At 41.0% G+C, this 17,448-nt stretch overlaps 1 protein-coding gene across 2 annotated transcripts in view; it reads right to left on the bottom strand.

Moving 5' to 3' along the window:
• Positions 1-1,972: 1,972 nt before the first annotated feature.
• The window catches only part of SLC41A2 (solute carrier family 41 member 2), a 41,960-nt gene continuing 26,484 nt past the window's right edge, over positions 1,973-17,448 (bottom strand). For both annotated transcript variants that reach the window (XM_080971723.1, XM_080971724.1), the window contains exons 9-11: positions 15,515-15,646; positions 14,206-14,354; positions 1,973-4,991 (exon numbers count right to left, since the gene is read on the bottom strand). In XM_080971723.1, coding sequence (XP_080827849.1) covers positions 4,806-4,991; positions 14,206-14,354; positions 15,515-15,646 — 467 coding nt within the window. In that variant the 3' untranslated portion in view covers positions 1,973-4,805. The remainder of the gene's footprint in view (positions 4,992-14,205; positions 14,355-15,514; positions 15,647-17,448) is intronic.

Genomic DNA, 17,448 nt, shown 5'->3' on the forward strand with positions numbered 1-17,448 from the left:
ATAATGCCTAACTATGGTTTAACTCCAGGTAACTCAGCAGCAGCAGGGAAGGATCAAAGCAGCTGCAATTTTCTCTATGTGAACCAACACACTGCACATTCGCCTGTAAACCATGGTTGAGATTGCCTGTGGTTTAAAGTGGGGGTACAGACAAGGCCAGTGAGTAGATCACCGTTTACTTTAGTGTCCCACAAGCTAAGCATAACTGTGGTTTAAAAGTGATGCAAGCATGCTGTCAACCTTATCACATCATGCCTGAGAATTACTTCACGGTGAGCTCCATTTCAATTTCAGGAGGTGTAACATTTCCCAGAGCTGCATATTAATTGTGGCAAAGTGTGCTGCAATTGTAGAGTTGTAATCTATTAAACATTAATGTAATGTCATAAGCTCTTAGGTGAAAAAGCTTCTAAATATTTATTAAGACATGTAAATGTTTAAAGTACAATTTCAATACCAAAGAAGAAAACCTGATCTATTCTCTGTGCTATTCTGTTGCATGTCTTAATGGTGTTTTGCCAACTTGAAGAGTGCCCCAGTTGTTGTGGCAATCAATTCTTATTTACACCCCAATTCTTTGATAAACCAGACGCTCATGATATATCAAAGGGAGGCACTCCATTGGTTGCCATGACCATCTTTATCCATCCAAAGGCCACCATTTCCCAGGACATGAACCAACAAGTCTTTACAAACCACATGTTTATAGGCCAACATAAAGCAAAGTTATGGTGTGACCATGAAGATATGTTATGGATATATTATAATATTGGCATAATCTAGGCCACCACATAGTTTGCAACTAGACCTAGAATCAAAATTAAATTCTTCAACGTCAAAAGGAGGAATAAAATAACCTTGAACGTCTTAGGAAGATTGCTGGGTATGGTTCATTTATCAGTGGTCTCTCTGATCTCATATGATTGTGTTGTATGCTATTCTGGGCCCTTTTAGTATTAAGCGTCAGCCACACCCAGCATTCAGTACCAAATGAAAGACCTAATATTTCTAGCTAACAGCAATTGCAGATGAAACACGCTGCTTCTACTGATTTCCTCAAGACATTCAGGGACCTTCAGAGCACCGCAGCACACATCCCCATTCCTGTCCTGCTCAGGTCCTCCTTTGGATATGTGGTCATAACTGGGAACAAGAATGAACCTATCAGTTGTCACACTAACTGAGCCAAGCTTGTGCGTTTGTGGAAGAGGTTAGTGGCAGAGAAGAAGACCCAACCTTTGCATCTTATCCTTCTTCTGCAGGGCACCAGCAAGCTGTAAAATAATTATTAGAGAACTGTAGGGTTCTAATATAAAGGGAACTTTACAGTAAGTACAATATGGCCAAATCAAGTCCTTGCATGAGTCTTTTAAAAGGTAGTCTTTGCATTAATGTTCTACCTGAAAACCCACCTCACACATAATGCCTGTGTACATTTAATGGCAGATGGTTTGCAGTGGTGGCCAAACTTTTTCCAAAGAGGGCCGGATTTGATGAAGTGAAGGGCTGTGAGGGCCGACCAAAGTTGTTAACCTCTTTTTAGGATTGAAGTTTTTGAGCTTTTTTATGATTTTGCCCCAAACTTGTTGAGCTTTTCTTTAGGATTGATGTTGTTGAGGTACTTTTAGGATTTTACCTCAGGAAATAAACTGCCACAGGGGCCGGATTAAACCGACCAGCGGGCCGGATTAGGCCCCTGAAACAGACTTTGGACATGCATGCCTGGTTTAGAGGTTGCTAGTGCTGCCACACACACGTCCCCTGGCAATTACTGCTTACCTTTCCTTATATTTCCAATATATATATATATATATATATATATATATATATATATATATGTGTATATATCCTTATATTTAAGTAGTATGACAGAATGTTATTCTGGTCTGGTATATTGAGTACACCTTAGGCACCGGCATACACAAATCTGGAGCCCCAAACAAATTAAAGTAGCACACATACACTAAATGGATAGTGATATATTAAAAACAGAAGAAATTTTATTTGTATTTTTCTCAGAAGCTATGTGGGTTTGGTTCCAAAAACTTTAAAATTCCATAGCCTCTTCAAACATTAAAATATTTTTCATCAGACCATAATTCCACATAAAGGTAGCTCAACCAGAATTAAGCTTAATTGCTTCTAGATCTATATCCCCAAATAAAAGGATTCTGAGTTATCACCAACTGCTTTTTAAAACAAAATGAATAGGAGTGCTATCTACAGTACTACAGACAATGTACCATTCTGATTAACGCTAATACAGACTAAGGGGAACAAGGGAACCTAGAGGACAGTCCAATTTTCCTTCACAATTCTGAAATATTATTTTATGTGCTAGCCTTGCAATTCCAGCAGCAAAGCAGTCCGGTCATAATTATGCAAAAGCTTTTAATGCTTTTAATGTGTGGGGAAAGTTATTCACGTAAGGTTTCAATTAGAAAGCCAAACAGCTGCCAGCATCTTGAACTTCTTTGAAGATGAGGGTACTCAGCGAGCAACTAGGCCTATGAACTTTTTTTTGGCTATATCAATAAAAGTCAGCACGTGAAAATTGGGGTCACGTACATAACTTTCACTGCCTAATTTGCATATCCACATTTCAAATAAATCAACTGGATGTAACTTGGATATCTGAAAAGGGATCCACCTTGTGCAAATTCCATTGATACTAATGGGAAGTGCAAAATGCCCATTCATTACAATTAAACTTGTGTGGCCACATTTGTGGTTTGTGGAGGGCGGAGCGGTTGCATTGCCCTGGTTTAAAAAGTTATTTGCTTCGTTTATAGAACACCCAAGGCAGCACACAAAGCCAACCATAAACTGAGTAATCTTCCCAATAAATCCCCACATTCCAATTACATAAATAGCGATAAGGACTGTAAAGTTTGGGATATAACATATAATGCTGCAGAGCTGCATTACACAAATGAATTTCAGGACTGCAACCTGCCTGAGAGTTCCCATACTACAATGGGAAAATGTGTTGGTTTTTTTACAGGTATTTTTAAACACAAAACCTGAAATGGTGCAGACACAATGGGAGCTATTCATTTCTTTATCAGTGTGCCACAGGCACTAGTCAACAGGTACCTGTGATCCTCACATAATCACATTCTACAAAGCACTAATTGCATCACACAACTGACATACCGGGTGTGGGCAATGACATTTTCTCAGACCAAACTATTCTGGTTTATTTCATTATCAGTTATGAAACTCCCCCAGTTTGAGTGCTGGAGAAATCTATTTCTTTAGAATAGCACTGTTCTGATTTGAAAGATGCCTGAATCCTCCAGAATGTTAGAGTAGCAACCCCAATCATTTTCGCAGTAAGGGTACGATCCTATGCTCCCTGCGAGGTTATTCCAGGAACTATAGGACATTGGAGACCTGAGCAGAGGAGGACCATCCTGAGAGGCTTCCTCATTGCAGATGTAGAAACCTCCACAGCTGGTGCTCTGACAGGGGCAGGGAGGGATGGGACTTGTTAGGGATGGATCTGGGATCCAAATTCCTTCCATCTCCTGACATTACCCACCCCACCAACAATGGAGCGAAAATATACCAGCTCTGGAACTGGCGTGCTTATTTTCTCTCTGACCTCCTGTCCTTGCTGGTATAAACCATATCTTCCAGAGATTCTTAAAGACTAGCTCTTCTTAAAGGCTAGAAACTTCTTAAAGAATAGACCTGCCAGAGCTTTTCCCTCCCCTGCTTCCATAGGATTGCTCTATCCAATGATCATTTGGAAAAAAGCCCTGAGCAATCTCACACATTTTTACTCAGAAGCAAGTCCCACTGAGCACAGCAGGGCTTACCCCCAAAAAGTAAGAGTATAGAGTATACAGGACTGCAGACTAAAATTCCAGCTGCCACTTGCTGGATGGAACTTTGTGACAGAACTACATGGCTGAATTTGTCCTCGGTTTCTTTCTCTTCGACTATTTCTTAAATTAAAAAAACACACCCTTTCACCAGTTCTCTCTCTTCAGGATCTATATTGCAGTTCCCCCATAATTACATATCAAAAGCCCCACTTTTTTCTTCTTAATTTCCAATACTTTACAATAAACTGCAAAAGACAAAATTGAACATTTTAAAACTGTGCCATTGAACCTTTTAAAATACAATCATTAATACAACATTTATGTCCATGCATGATAGTACTGAGTTATCTCTGTTAGAAACTTCTTTCCCACTTTCAGCTGATTAAACAAGTTTTTGGAATAGAAGCTGCTTTATTCTGTCTCACCTGCGACTAAAAAGGAGTGTTGAATACCCTGTAGAATGTCCTGCTCGAACTTTTCTTTATTACATGCACAAATCATCTGTTTTACTTATTTAGCAAATGGTGTCTGATTCCAGAAGATTTAACTTTAACTGTGAACCCATTATAAGTTGAAATGCAGTCAGGCTGTTCACTGAAAAGTAAATTTGTGATGAAGAGACACATCAGTGGTTAAGTCACATCTTTCTGCTATTAACTGCCCATAAACTACGTTTCTGGACTTTGTTTCTTGGTACAATACTGGCTGGCCTTTCTCTTTCTGTGGCCAGCAAGAAACAGCCACACTCCCCTGCAGTGTAAAAAATATTTAAAGCCTATTTTCACACTTCCACGCCCCCCCCCCCTTTTAAAATTAAGGCGATTTGATATCAGTGCCACCTTTAAGTTACCATAATATCCAAATTCAACCACTGTTTTGAAGTCCTTCTTCAGATGAAATGGTAAGCCAAGTGGTTGTCTCCTGTTTGTCATCTTCATCTAATGGGATCAGCTAGTGTGCTTGTTTGCATTATTAGTCTCCTACATCTCCATCTCTATCACCAATGAGCCACAGAATGTGAAAACTCATGGCAAGTAAGGCAGTTCCAAGAAGATCACCAAGAGCAGTAAGGTAAGGGATAGAAAAACTGTCTGGATCTTTTCCCTTTTTCCAGAAGTGGTGAACCATCCAGTCAGCAATCCATAGCAATGTAAACACCTATGGCAAAATGAAAAAAATATATAAATCACATTGACATGATATCTATGGCAGCATCTGAAATCCACTATTTCTACTAACTTATTTGAATAGAAAGGTTGAGTTCATGGTTCTTTATGTATTTTGCAAAGATTACCTGTAGGCTAAAAAATAGACAAGATTAAGATTTAAATCAATTTGGACCTTCAGGAAATAAAGACTTATAACCCAAACTGTTCCTGTATCAAAACACACAAAAGATTTCCTGAGTCTAAAACAATTTAAAAAGCGGGCACGTCCACTGTGATTTTTGGTATACAGACTCAATGTTTCAAATACCATTTTGAAAGCGTGCATTTTCTTAAATATTATTTAAACAGATAAAATGGAAAATTAGATGTTACAGTATTAGGCACACTGAAATAATTTAATACTTCTAAGAGAATCCCTACCTTTGATTTGTACTACAAAAGAATTTTTAAGATGTAACCATATGGTTTTCAAATTAGCAATTTTCTGTCCCTTTTTCCATTATGAAATATGTATAAGTTATTCAGATACATCTCCCTGCTGAAAAGGCGGCTCTGTAGCCTCAGCTAATTATGCATGTGCTAGGTGTGCTCCTCTCTGCAAACCAAACAAATATATTTGAAAGCACATGTTTTCTTTGGAAGAGACTGTCAGATTCTTTGAGGCAGCTCCTCTTTTACCAAAGCAGGCAGAGAGCCAGTCTTTCACATCCCCCTCCCGCAGAAACTGTCCATCTCTGGGCTCCAAGACATAAACGTGACTAATAATAATAATAATAATAATAATAATAATAATTTATTTATACCCCGCCCATCTGGGCGGCTTCCAACAAAACACTAAAATACAATAACCTATTAAACATTAAAAGCTTCCCTAAACAGGGCTGCCTTTAGATGTCTTCTAAAAGTTTGGTAGTTATTTTTCTCTTTGACATCTGGTGGGAGGGCGTTCCACAGGGCAGGTGCCACTACCGAGAAGGCCCTCTGCCTGGTTCCCTGTAACTTGGCTTCTTGCAGCGAGGGAACCGCCAGAAGGCCCTCAGCGCTGGACCTCAGTGTCTGGGCAGAATGATGGGGGTGGAGATGCTCCTTCAGGTATACTGGACCGAAGCCGTTTAAGGCTTTAAAGGTCAGCACCAACACTTTGAATTGTGCTCGGAAACATACTGGGAGCCAGTGTAGGTCTTTCAAGACCGGTGTTATGTGGTCTCGGCAGCCGCTCCCAGTCACCAGTCTAGCTGCCGCATTCTGGATTAATTGCAGTTTCTGAGTCACCTTCAAAAGGTAGCCCCATGTAGAGTGCATTACAGTAGTCCAAGCGGGAGATAACCAGAGCATGCACCACTCTGGCGAGGCAGTCCGCAGGCAGATAGGCCTGTGTACCAGATGGAGCTGATAAACAGCTGCCTTGGACACAGAATTGACCTGTGCCTCCATGGACAGCTGTGAGTCCAGAATGACTCTCAGGCTGCGCACCTGGTCCTTCAGGGGTGCATTTACCCCATTCAGGATCCACACCTGCCCACCTCCTGTCCCCCCAAAACAGTACTTCTGTCTTGTCAGGATTCAACCTCAATCTGTTAGCCGCCATCCATCCTCCAACCGCCTCCAGACACTCACACAGTATCCTGGAAGACAACGTTACATGGGGAATTGTTATAATTTGGGCCTCTTCTTTTAGTTGGCCAGCACCACAACATTAGCAAGGCGATCAAAGGCAAATCTGCCCCCCTCTGCCAAGACCAAAGTTGTGAAGGTTGTGCAGGACCAGAGTGGGTGGGAAAGAGTCTGGAAACAGATGTGACAAGTGGGAACATGCAGTGGCATTTGGGCAGAGATTGCATTACTTGAGGGGGGGGGGAATAATTATTAGAAATTCTAATAAAGAGGAGTCTAAGCTAACTAAAGCACATACCATTGTGTCATTTATCTAAAAATGCTTTCGAAACTGAAGTTTCACATTCAAATATATTCCTGATTGCTCAGGACATTTGAGAAACAGCTATGTGGGGTATGAAAAGAGAAATACTGGAGGCAAGGTGATTGAAATGTTGCTTGTCCTTGGGTAGAAAAGGAAAGCAAACTTGAAGGAAAGCAAATATTTATATTACAACAAAATGTAGGTTTTTCTGCCTTCCTATTGTCGTAAAGAACCAAAAGCCGGCCACATTTGAACATTATGTTAAACCATGGTTTAGCATAATACAAACCACAATGAGCCGTGCCCCTTCCTCTCCCCTCCCCTTGACTGTCTTCCACTTCTGATTAACAGTGCTTGGTTGCGCTGTCCAGACTAACAAATAATATTAATATTAATATTGCCTTGTTTAAAACAAGGCAACATCAAAGCATGGTTTCTGATGCTGTCTGGTTTAAGTTAACCATAGTTAATGTTAACCACAGTTCTGGGTCCAGGCAATGTAGCAAACAGTGATGAATTAGAAGCAGAAGCAAAGTTTTGAACTCCTTTCAGCAACATGAGGGGTGGAGAGGTGGCGTGTGGGAGCCTGAGGTTTGCTGTGGCTTGTTCACACACACTACGGTTTAGGACAATATGTAAGGAGACAGCACAAATATACTTCCTTATATTTTCCAACCCCAAAACCCAATGAAGTGAGTCTGTGTGTATACAACTCACACTTCTGCCTTGCCTTAAGCTTCCATTTATAAGATATGCACCAATTTGGTACCAATATTAATAAGTAGTACTAAATTTTTTGTTTTGACTGCAGTCACGCACAATTCTATTCCCTGGTGGGAAAAGAGAACTGGCACAATTACTAGCAGAAACCCACTGGAACTCTGCCCAGTTCTGGTCTCCCTTATGTTCCGTGCTTTTCTATTCCTGTTATGAATATCAGTTTGTTATCTCACGTAACATCTCCACTGCCTCTAAAACTAGTGATGCTGTGGTCTAATGTGGTTCATTCGTCCTTCACACTGAGTAACACTCTGGACCAATGATCCGTTTATCTAGGTTTTCCCATTATTTCACTTTTCATCAAAAATATATCAGATCTGTACATCTCTATTCTAAAAACATGAACAAGAACCAAACCTGGGTTGTTGAGTAACTAATGTAGTCCAGAACTGGAATTAGATTTAAACTGTAGCTCAGTCTTAAGATTGAGTCAGATAGTAGTTCATTAACATACAGTTAGTCCTCAGAAAGTGAGTTTAAACAGTGGATTTCTACACATTAAATCGGCTTTGCAAATGGTAAAACTGGTTCTCACGACACAGTCAGTCAGACCATGCAGAGTTTGGGTTGTCATGTGGTCCAAACTGGGACTCATGGCTAAGTCCTCTTCTCCCTAACTAGGAATCCTAGGCAAGGTTTGCCAAATATCCTAGCTCAGCTGACTTGCAGAAAAATATTCAGGACATGAAGAGTTAGAGCTTATCCACACTTATCTTTTGCCCTGCTCTTTCCACGCACAGATCCATGCTTAAAAGCTCTGTGTCCAAGCATTTCCCCCACAAAAACCTGCTCTTTGGTGCTCAATCTGAGCAAATGTCAATTCAGGTTTTCTGCAGACTGTCGTTTGCTCCAATCGTGCTTCAAAAAGTGGGTTTTCACAGGGAAAACTCTGGAGCAAAAAATAGGCTGCTTTGACACTGAGCTTTAATGTGCAGATGGTGCCTGGAAAGAGTGGAGGAAAAGTAAGTGTGGCCCTCACTTGTCAGGATACTAGAACAGTCTCATTAGGGCAATAAACATAGAGATAATAGGCTGTCTTTATATAGCTGAAGCAACAACGGTCAACACAAATGTGCTCTTATTATGCTTTTGTTAATTTTTCTTCTCAAAATGTATCACCATCTGCTTTTCGAATTTTGCTTTAAGCCAATTTAAGGGATAAATGTTCCCAAATGATATTTAACTGCCAGGGGTCTAAACAGAGTGTTGTTTTTAACAGAGAAGGGCTGGCAACTAATCTAATGAATTCTCTGACATACAAGAGAAGGAATATTCAAAACGTGCTGTTTTGCAGGGCAACAACAATTTTGATTCTTAGTGGATACAATCAATTTTATTTTACCCTGCCAAATTTATTGGGCAATAATGTCTAGAGTTTCCCATTACTTGTTTATTCCCAGAGCCCTTAACACAACTGTGTTCTGAGATTTGCCTTGGAGGTGTGAAAATTCCAGAGCGCTCTTTACTGGCTCAGCAGGAACCCGAAGTACAGAGGCTGCCTTTGAAAGTCACAAACCCTGAATCACAAAACTGACGGCTTCCTTACTCCAGTCTGGCCTTCAGTCTGATGATGGCTGACAAGTCTGAAAATGAAGCCTTTTTCTTTATACCCAGCTGAATATAGTTCAAGCAGGCTGTATTTTATTATTATTTTCTCTAAAAAAAAATATCGTTCAATCATATATACAGCTGTCTCAGAGAAGTTTGTCCTTTTTATAAAGAATACATCAATCACTTGAACGTATAACGTTTTTTGAGAATAGTTTGTATTCCACTCCAGCATTGCAGATGGATCCAAGTTAATTCAACAAATAGGGACTTCAGCAGAACATATTGTTTAACCATGCCAATAATATATGCCATATATATATTACACAGAAGTAATAGATATTTTATGCCACCTAAATTATAGAAATCTTCAGGGTACCTCTGAACTCATCTTGTGATGCAAACACATTTTGTGAGGGAATCGTGCATTGTACCTGGGGCCGCAGTGTTCCGTTACTAAAATTGGTACAGTTGTTTTTTTGATATTGTGCCAAGTATCTAATATTCTTTAAAATAGTCAGGCTCTTAGCCAGGAAAAAAAATAGTTGCACATAAGTTCCACTGAAATCCACAGAAAATTTATTTTTCTGTTCAGGAATGTAGGAAGTTGCTTTATATGTAGGAAGCTGAGGACCTAGAATGTAAAGGTAAAAGGCAAAGGACCCCTGGACGGTTAAGTCCAGTCAAAGGCGACTATGGGTTTGCGGCGCTCATCTCGCTTTCAGGCTGAGAGAGCAGGCATTTGTCCATAGACGGCTTTCCAGGTCATGTGGCCAGCATGACTAAACCACTTCCGGTGCAATGGAACACTGTGACAGAAGCCAGAGCAAAAGGAAAAGCTGTTTACCTTCTCGACGCAGCGGAACCTATTTATCTACTTGCACTGGCGTGCTTTCCAACTGCTAGGTTGGCAGAAGCTGGGACAGAGCAACAGGAGCTCACTCTGTTGTGGGGATTCGACCCGCCATCCTTCTGATCAGCAAGCCCAAGGGGCTCAGTAGTTTAGACCACAGCGCCACCCGCGTCCCAGACCTGGAATGTAGTACTCATTCCACAGTTTTACGAAATCCATGTTTTAGCATGGCAGCTTCTACACTTTGGAACTGCCTGCCTGTTTATATGAGGTAGGCATGTAAACTGTACTCTTTGCTGTACTCTTTTGGGCAGGTACAAGACTAATGCCTGGAGGCTTCAATGGGCTAGATAAGGACCAGAAAATTGAGACTGAATCCTGATAACACATGAGTACTTTAAGAAGGCAGTTCTTTTGTCTGGGAACTGGGAAGATGATCTGTCCTTGACAGTCACACTTCCCTGAAGGAGCAGGTGTGTAGGCTGGGGATACTCTGAGGTCCAGTTTCACCATTTGGGGCTCAGATGGTTTCAGTGGTTAGGAAGCACCTATTTCTAAGTTTAGGTTGGTTTGCCGGCGACAACCTTCCTAGTCAGACATAGCCTGGACCTTGAGTGACCACATTCTGCTAACCTCCTGCCTGGACTACTGCAATGTGCTCTACCTGGAGCTATCCTTGGGAACAGTTCAGAACCTGGAGCTCCACATGTTGTGAGAGGTGTGGCAAGAAGAGATCACGTAACACAAGTCCTGTGCAACCTTGCATGGGCTGCTGATTCGCAAACAAACCTCATTCGAGGTGTGGACTTTAACACACAAAACCCTAAGCTGATCAAGACCCATCTTCTTGATGCAATGCCTCTCCCTTCAATTTCCAGTGGAGGCCCATCTCATGGTCCCTTCAACAAACGTGGGTTCATTTGTGGCAATGGGGAAACAGGGCCTTCTCTGTGGTTTCCCCACATTGTGGAACTTCCTCCCTACAATGATAGGGCTGTCCCCTTCACTAGGTGACAGCTGAAAACACATCTGTTCATGAAGGATTTAGGGGAAGACTGTGAGTGGTGTGAATGTTTTTGACACTAAATTATTTTCACTGTTTTTTTTAAATGATTGTAGTAGTGTTTAAATTAAGCATTTAAGGATTTTATTATGTGTGTTCACCACCCTGGGATCCTATAGAATGTGGGCTAGTTTATAAATGTAAACAAAGAAACAAAGCGTTGGCCTTAACTGAGCCCTAATAGTGAACAGTGGTCTGGAGGAATGTCTGGCTGGCTGGAACCCTGAACAGGAGCACTTCTGTTAGACAGTGTGGATGTAGGGAAACATTTGGTTGCAGGTTCCACTTGTTCCCTTTAATAGTAATGTGGGCAGTCCTGTGCCAACCAGTAGGATAGCAAACTAAGGTCAAACACTGATCAAAACAGTATTTTACTATATATAGAATAGAGAGTGGTGGGTTTGGCAGCTCTAAAACAGCTGCTTGGGGAAAGGACTTCTCTTAACACTTCTGCCCTCCAGTGTGATATCATTTCAGAGTTACTTACAAAGACCAGAATGAGACAAGAGAAATTTATTGACTGCATTAATTCTACTGTTATTTTGTAACTGTGTCTGATAGGTTAGGTCAATTCACTAGGAAACACTTTTTTAAAAGAAAAATGAACATATTAATGCCTACTTTCAAGTCTAGAAAGTCACACATTTTCCTTAATGAAGCAATTTTAACCTAACACAAAGAACAGGTTCAGAATGCTGCCATAATCATTACAACGGAAGGAAAATGCAAATACAGAACTGCAGAGGTTTGCCCTAAAATCAATTGAATGAATAATGAATTAGACAGGACAAAGCAATGCTATATCAAATCAACTCACACTGGGGGAAGTTCATAACTGATTGTTGCTTTGGGGCATATATTTATTCTGCCTTTCTGGAAAAATTAATTTCAGTTTCAAACACAGAATGCTTTCAGCTTACTTGCTAAAATGCAGGTGGTGTAAGATACAGATTGTGGCCTCAATATGAAGATGAAAAAAACAAACAATAATGCTGTACTAATGGAGCTATGTTGGAAACCTTTATTGCTGAAGGTGTTGACATGCAACTCATTTGCTTGATAATTAAAATGAGAGTAATTTTCATAAGGTACTGAACAGGAGTAGGGTGGGGCTGCTGGTTAAACCACAGAGCCTAGGACTTGCTGATCAGAAGGTCGGCAGTTCGAATCCCCGTGACAGGGTGAGCTCCCATTGCTCGGTCAAAGTGCAAGTAGATAAATAGGTACCTTTCTGGCGGGAAGGTAATCGGCGTTTCCGTGTGCCTACTCTTGTTCGCCAGAAGCGGCTTAGTCATGCTGGCCACATGACCCAGAAGCTGTACGCCGGCTCCCTTGGCCAATAAAGTGAGATGAGCACCGCAATCCCAGAGTTGGCCACGACTGGACCTAATGGTCAGGGGTCCCTTTACCTTTTTACTGAACAGGAGTGATTGGTGAGGAAGGGTATTGCCACATACCTGACCTCCTAGCAGCAGCATTACTACTTAGCGAGAGGGGCAGGGGCAAGGAAGCAGAGTCAGCACTGTGCGAGAACCAGATTGGTTCTGCCCATGCGTCTGCACAGCACTGACCTCCCTGCCAACCTTCCCATCCTGGGAAGGGGCAGTGACTCTGCTGCCGGAAGGCCAGGTGTGCCCACTGCCCCTCCTCACTGACCACTCCTGTTAGTCACATATCTTACGAAAGTCATAGCACCTTCAAAATTGATAGTCTTACAAGTGATTGCCAAAGTGCTTAGGAGTGGTAGCCCAATAATTCCCTGAGAACATACGTGGATAAACCAAGTAATATCTGTTGTTGAATTTCAAAATGATCCTCTCTGACTGGCCCTATAGGGGCTTAGGACTGGGAGGTGAGGTTTTTTCCCCAGAGGCCACAACTTTCAAAAGATGTTTAAGCAACCAAATTGTTTGTACAATGATTTCACTCCGGACTCTTGGACTATAACTGCTAGTGAGATTTCCCAGTCATGCTAGCTAAAAAAAGGGGGTGTATCGATGAGATTATATATGTGAGAAGAAGGTAGAAATTAAAAAAAAACCTAATAATGAGGCTATTGTATTAAGTGTGTGTTTGTGTTCTAAGCTACAAGGAAGGAATCTAACTGAACCAAACAGGACTTAGGTCTGAGTAAACATGTATGAGATTGCCCTGCCAGACCTTGGAGAAAATCTAATTCAGTTAAATGGAACTTACTTCTGAGTAGACATGCTTCTGATGACTGCAAGACTTGCAGCCTAGTATATAACCTCAGCATGTGTCAGCAGACATACCACTCGGCTGTGCAGGCAGTTATTTAGGCACGCACACAAAATTAGGATTGGAGGGCAAATTAACCCTGAACTATACCTATCATCTTAATAAATGAGTAATGAAACAAAGGACTCAAATGCCAAGCTATCCTCATCATTGCTACCCAGGTCTGCTGGTATAAGGGGCTGCCACAGCTGCCACAAAACAACATATATGAATAGTGAAAGATGGAGAGTGAAAAGAGCCATTGTGTGCACAGCTTACAGTTTTTCAGTGCCTGACTGGCAATGCAATGAGGTTTGTGAATGCTAGTACAGCTAATAAAACAATAATAACAGAGATGTCATTTTAAAAGACAGACGACTGCTCTGTTAATAACAGAAAAAGAATGAAAAATAAAAAGAACTTGATGGAATATTTTCATACAATATGATTCCTGCCATAATGCTACACAGATTCCTAATACAACCTAAGTAAGAAAGAATTGCAGTTCAGGTGCTAAATAATTCTAACAAAAAACATGTTTGTCTTGACCAAAAGATGCAAGTATCATAAAAAAGCAAAAGGAAGTAAGGCAGTTGGAGGTGTGGGGAGAAAACAATAGCTCAAGAATCCTTCAAATTAAAGGTGCAAAAGTTGATGTGCGCCATAGCAACTAATTACACCCCAGATGGATTAATAATGGAAAAAGGTATTGGCTTGTTCTGTCTAAAATGTTTGAAAACAAACTTTAAATGTAACAGTCTTTGGACATTAATAATAATATTTTCAGATATTTTTATCCTTACCTGTAAAAGGGCTGTGAACAAATATACCACTATGAAGATTGGAGTCAAGGACGTGTGACCACTCTTCATTAAATGAATAGTATATAAGAAAATTAAATGTCCAGGAATCACCAAGAGTAGAAGAACCTGGGCTGATTTATTATTTACTCCTGAAAATAAGAATAAATAATAACATGGTCAGCTTAGTGCTTTAGAAAAATCACGTTTTTGACAAGTACTGATATGCATACAATATGTTAACCTTTCTTTGGTAGTAATACCATTAGGATTAGTTTTAACCAGGGGCCAGCAAGCTTTTTCAGCAGGGGGCCGGTCCACTGTCCCTCAGACCTTGTGGGGGGCCAGACTATATTTTGAAAAATAATAATGAAAGAATTCCTATGCCCCACAAATAACCCAAAGATGCATTTTAAATAAAAGCACACATTCTACTCATGTAAAAAACACCAAGCAGGCCCCACAAATAACCCAGAGATGCATTTTAAATAAAAAGACACATTCTACTCATGTAAAAACATGCTGATTCCTGGACTGTCTGCAGGCCGAATTTAGATGGCAATTGGGCCAGATCCGGCCCCTGGGCCTTAGTTTGCCTACCTATGGTTTTAACCAATCAGCTCCTATAAGTTCCAGAAAACTATTAAAAATTAATCATATATATATATATATATATATATATATATATATATATATATGAAGCAAAATGTTAAAATTCTTACTCCTCTATAGTTAACTTCCTTCTAGCAAGCATCAGAATCTTACAATGCTTCTAAAAATACTAAGGGTGGCATTCAACCAAGCTTTACTGAGAATAAACATATTAAAACTAACTTGATCATGTTCATTAATTTCAATGGTCTAAGGCTACAATCTTAACCCCATTTACCTGGGAATAAGCCCCAATAAATTCAGTAGGACTTTCTTCTGAGAAGACATGGTTAGGACCACTCTTTTAAGTCTCCATGTGGTCAGAAAATTTCAGAGTTGCTGCTCAAACACAAAGAATGACTACATATGTATGTTATGGCTAACTTTTCAGTGATGGCATTATTAACCAGACTGGACCTGAAACGGAGGAGGAGGAGGAGGGGGGGAGGAATTCTGACTTCCTTAGGAATGTTGGGTCCACTGATGGCAAGTAATTTCATCCCTATCAAATACTAAGGTCTGAAAAGGTTCCAGAAATTCCTAATAAATGCTTTCTAGACAAACTTCTGAGACTAATTATCTCTTAAATCTCTAGCATTTCTTCATTTGGCAGCCGTCTAATTATGGGATTATGCATTAAAGGGAGATGCATAACACATACCTGTACCGCAATATGTCCGGCATGGATAATAGCAACCCTTGGCTTCTTCTGGTAATTCTCCAGGAACACTATGTAAATGTAAATATGTAGAAATTCTGCTTGCTTGAATTGCCACTAGATTACCACCAATACCTATATAATACAGAGGGGGAAAATAAATTTAACTGTTTATTAATAATTAGGTAACAATGCAGCATAACAAATCTAGCATTAAAGATCCTGCTATCTCTATCTGACTGCTTTATGCCTGTCACACAGCAGGCAAGACATACATACAAACAGCAGCCTCTCATTTCATGATGGTCAGCTCAGCTGAGGACTTACTACTACAGTGGTACCTTGGGTTACATACGCTTCAGGTTACATATGCTTCAGGTTACATATGCTTCAGGATACAGACTCCGCTAACCCAGAAATAGTACCTCGGGTTAAGAACTTTGCTTCAGGATGAGAACAGAAATTGGGCTCCAGCGGCACAGTGGCAGCAGGAGGCCCCATTAGCTAAAGTGGTGCTTCAGGTTAAGAACAGTTTCAGGTTAAGAACGGACCTCTGGAACGAATTAAGTACTTAACTCGAGGTACCACTATACTGCTAATGGAGCTACATGGAAAAAAGAGGGGTGCAATGCCAACTGAGGCAGTTTAAAATCTGATGAGCCTTACAGAACAGGACTTACACTAGTAAGTGTCAAAAGCAAGAGATCAAGAGCCTATATAATGTGAACTTCAAATCATCTATGATGAAGGACCAGGTGCGCAGCCTGGGAGTCATTTTGGACTCACAGCTGTCCATGGAGGCACAGGTCAATTCTGTATCCAGGGCAGCTGTCTACCAACTCCACCTGGTATGCAGCTGAGACCCTACCTGCCCGCGGACTGTCTCGCCAGAGTGGTGCATGCTCTAGCTATCTCCCGCTTGGACTACTGCAATGCGCTCTACGTGGGGCTACCTTTGAAAGTGACTCGGAAACTACAACTAATCCAGAATGTGGCAGCTAGACTGGTGACTGGGGGCGGCCGCCGAGACCACATAACACCGGTCTTGAAAGACCTACATTGGCTCCCAGTACGTTTCCGAGCACAATTCAAAGTGCTGGTGTTGACCTTTAAAGCCCTAAACGGCCTCGGCCCAGTATACCTGAAGGAGCATCTCCACCCCCATTGTTCTGCCCGGACGCTGAGGTCCAGCGCCGAGGGCCTTCTGGTGGTTCCCTCATTGCGAGAAGCAAAGCTACAGGGAACCAGGCAGAGGGCCTTCTTGGTAGTGGTGCCCGCCCTGTGGAACGCCCTCCCATCAGATATCAAAGCGATAAACAACTACCTGACATTCAGAAGACATCTTAAGGCAGCCCTGTTCAGGGAAGTTTTTAATGTGTGATATTTTAGTGCTTTTTGGTTTGTATGGAAGCCGCCCAGAGTGGCCGGGAAACCCAGCCAGATGGGCGGGGCACAAATAATAATAATAATAATAATAATAATAATAATAATAATAATAATTTGTAAGTAGTTTTAGGCATATTTCTCTCGTTCTCATCTAAGCACTTGGAAAAAGGACACCCTTACTAACCAGCTATATGTGCAATTAATGTCTGTGTTGGCACATATTAACCACTTCCTCCCAATCAAGTAACAAGGAGGCAAGCATTACCTTTCTTTTTACTTTTTGTTCAATGGCTCTCAAACCATTCAATCCAAAGGAGTACAGAACTGTAAGCACTACCATTCCATAACACAAATGCAATCTGTTTCAACATATCATGTGAAAGTGATAAGGCTTTGGAAAATGGCTCAAGACTCCTAAGTTCCATTTATGTAACACATTCTAGAATCATATTGTGCTTGTAGGAGTGAGTCCTCTGCAACGGAGGGGCTGAGCAGGTGGTGGTTCAGACCACTCAGTTACTCTGGAGAATAAAGCAATTTGCACTCCAGAT

The sequence above is a fragment of the Podarcis pityusensis genome, assembly GCF_964106645.2.
Source record: "Podarcis pityusensis genome assembly, chromosome: 10".
Classification (NCBI taxonomy): domain Eukaryota; kingdom Metazoa; phylum Chordata; class Lepidosauria; order Squamata; family Lacertidae; genus Podarcis; species Podarcis pityusensis.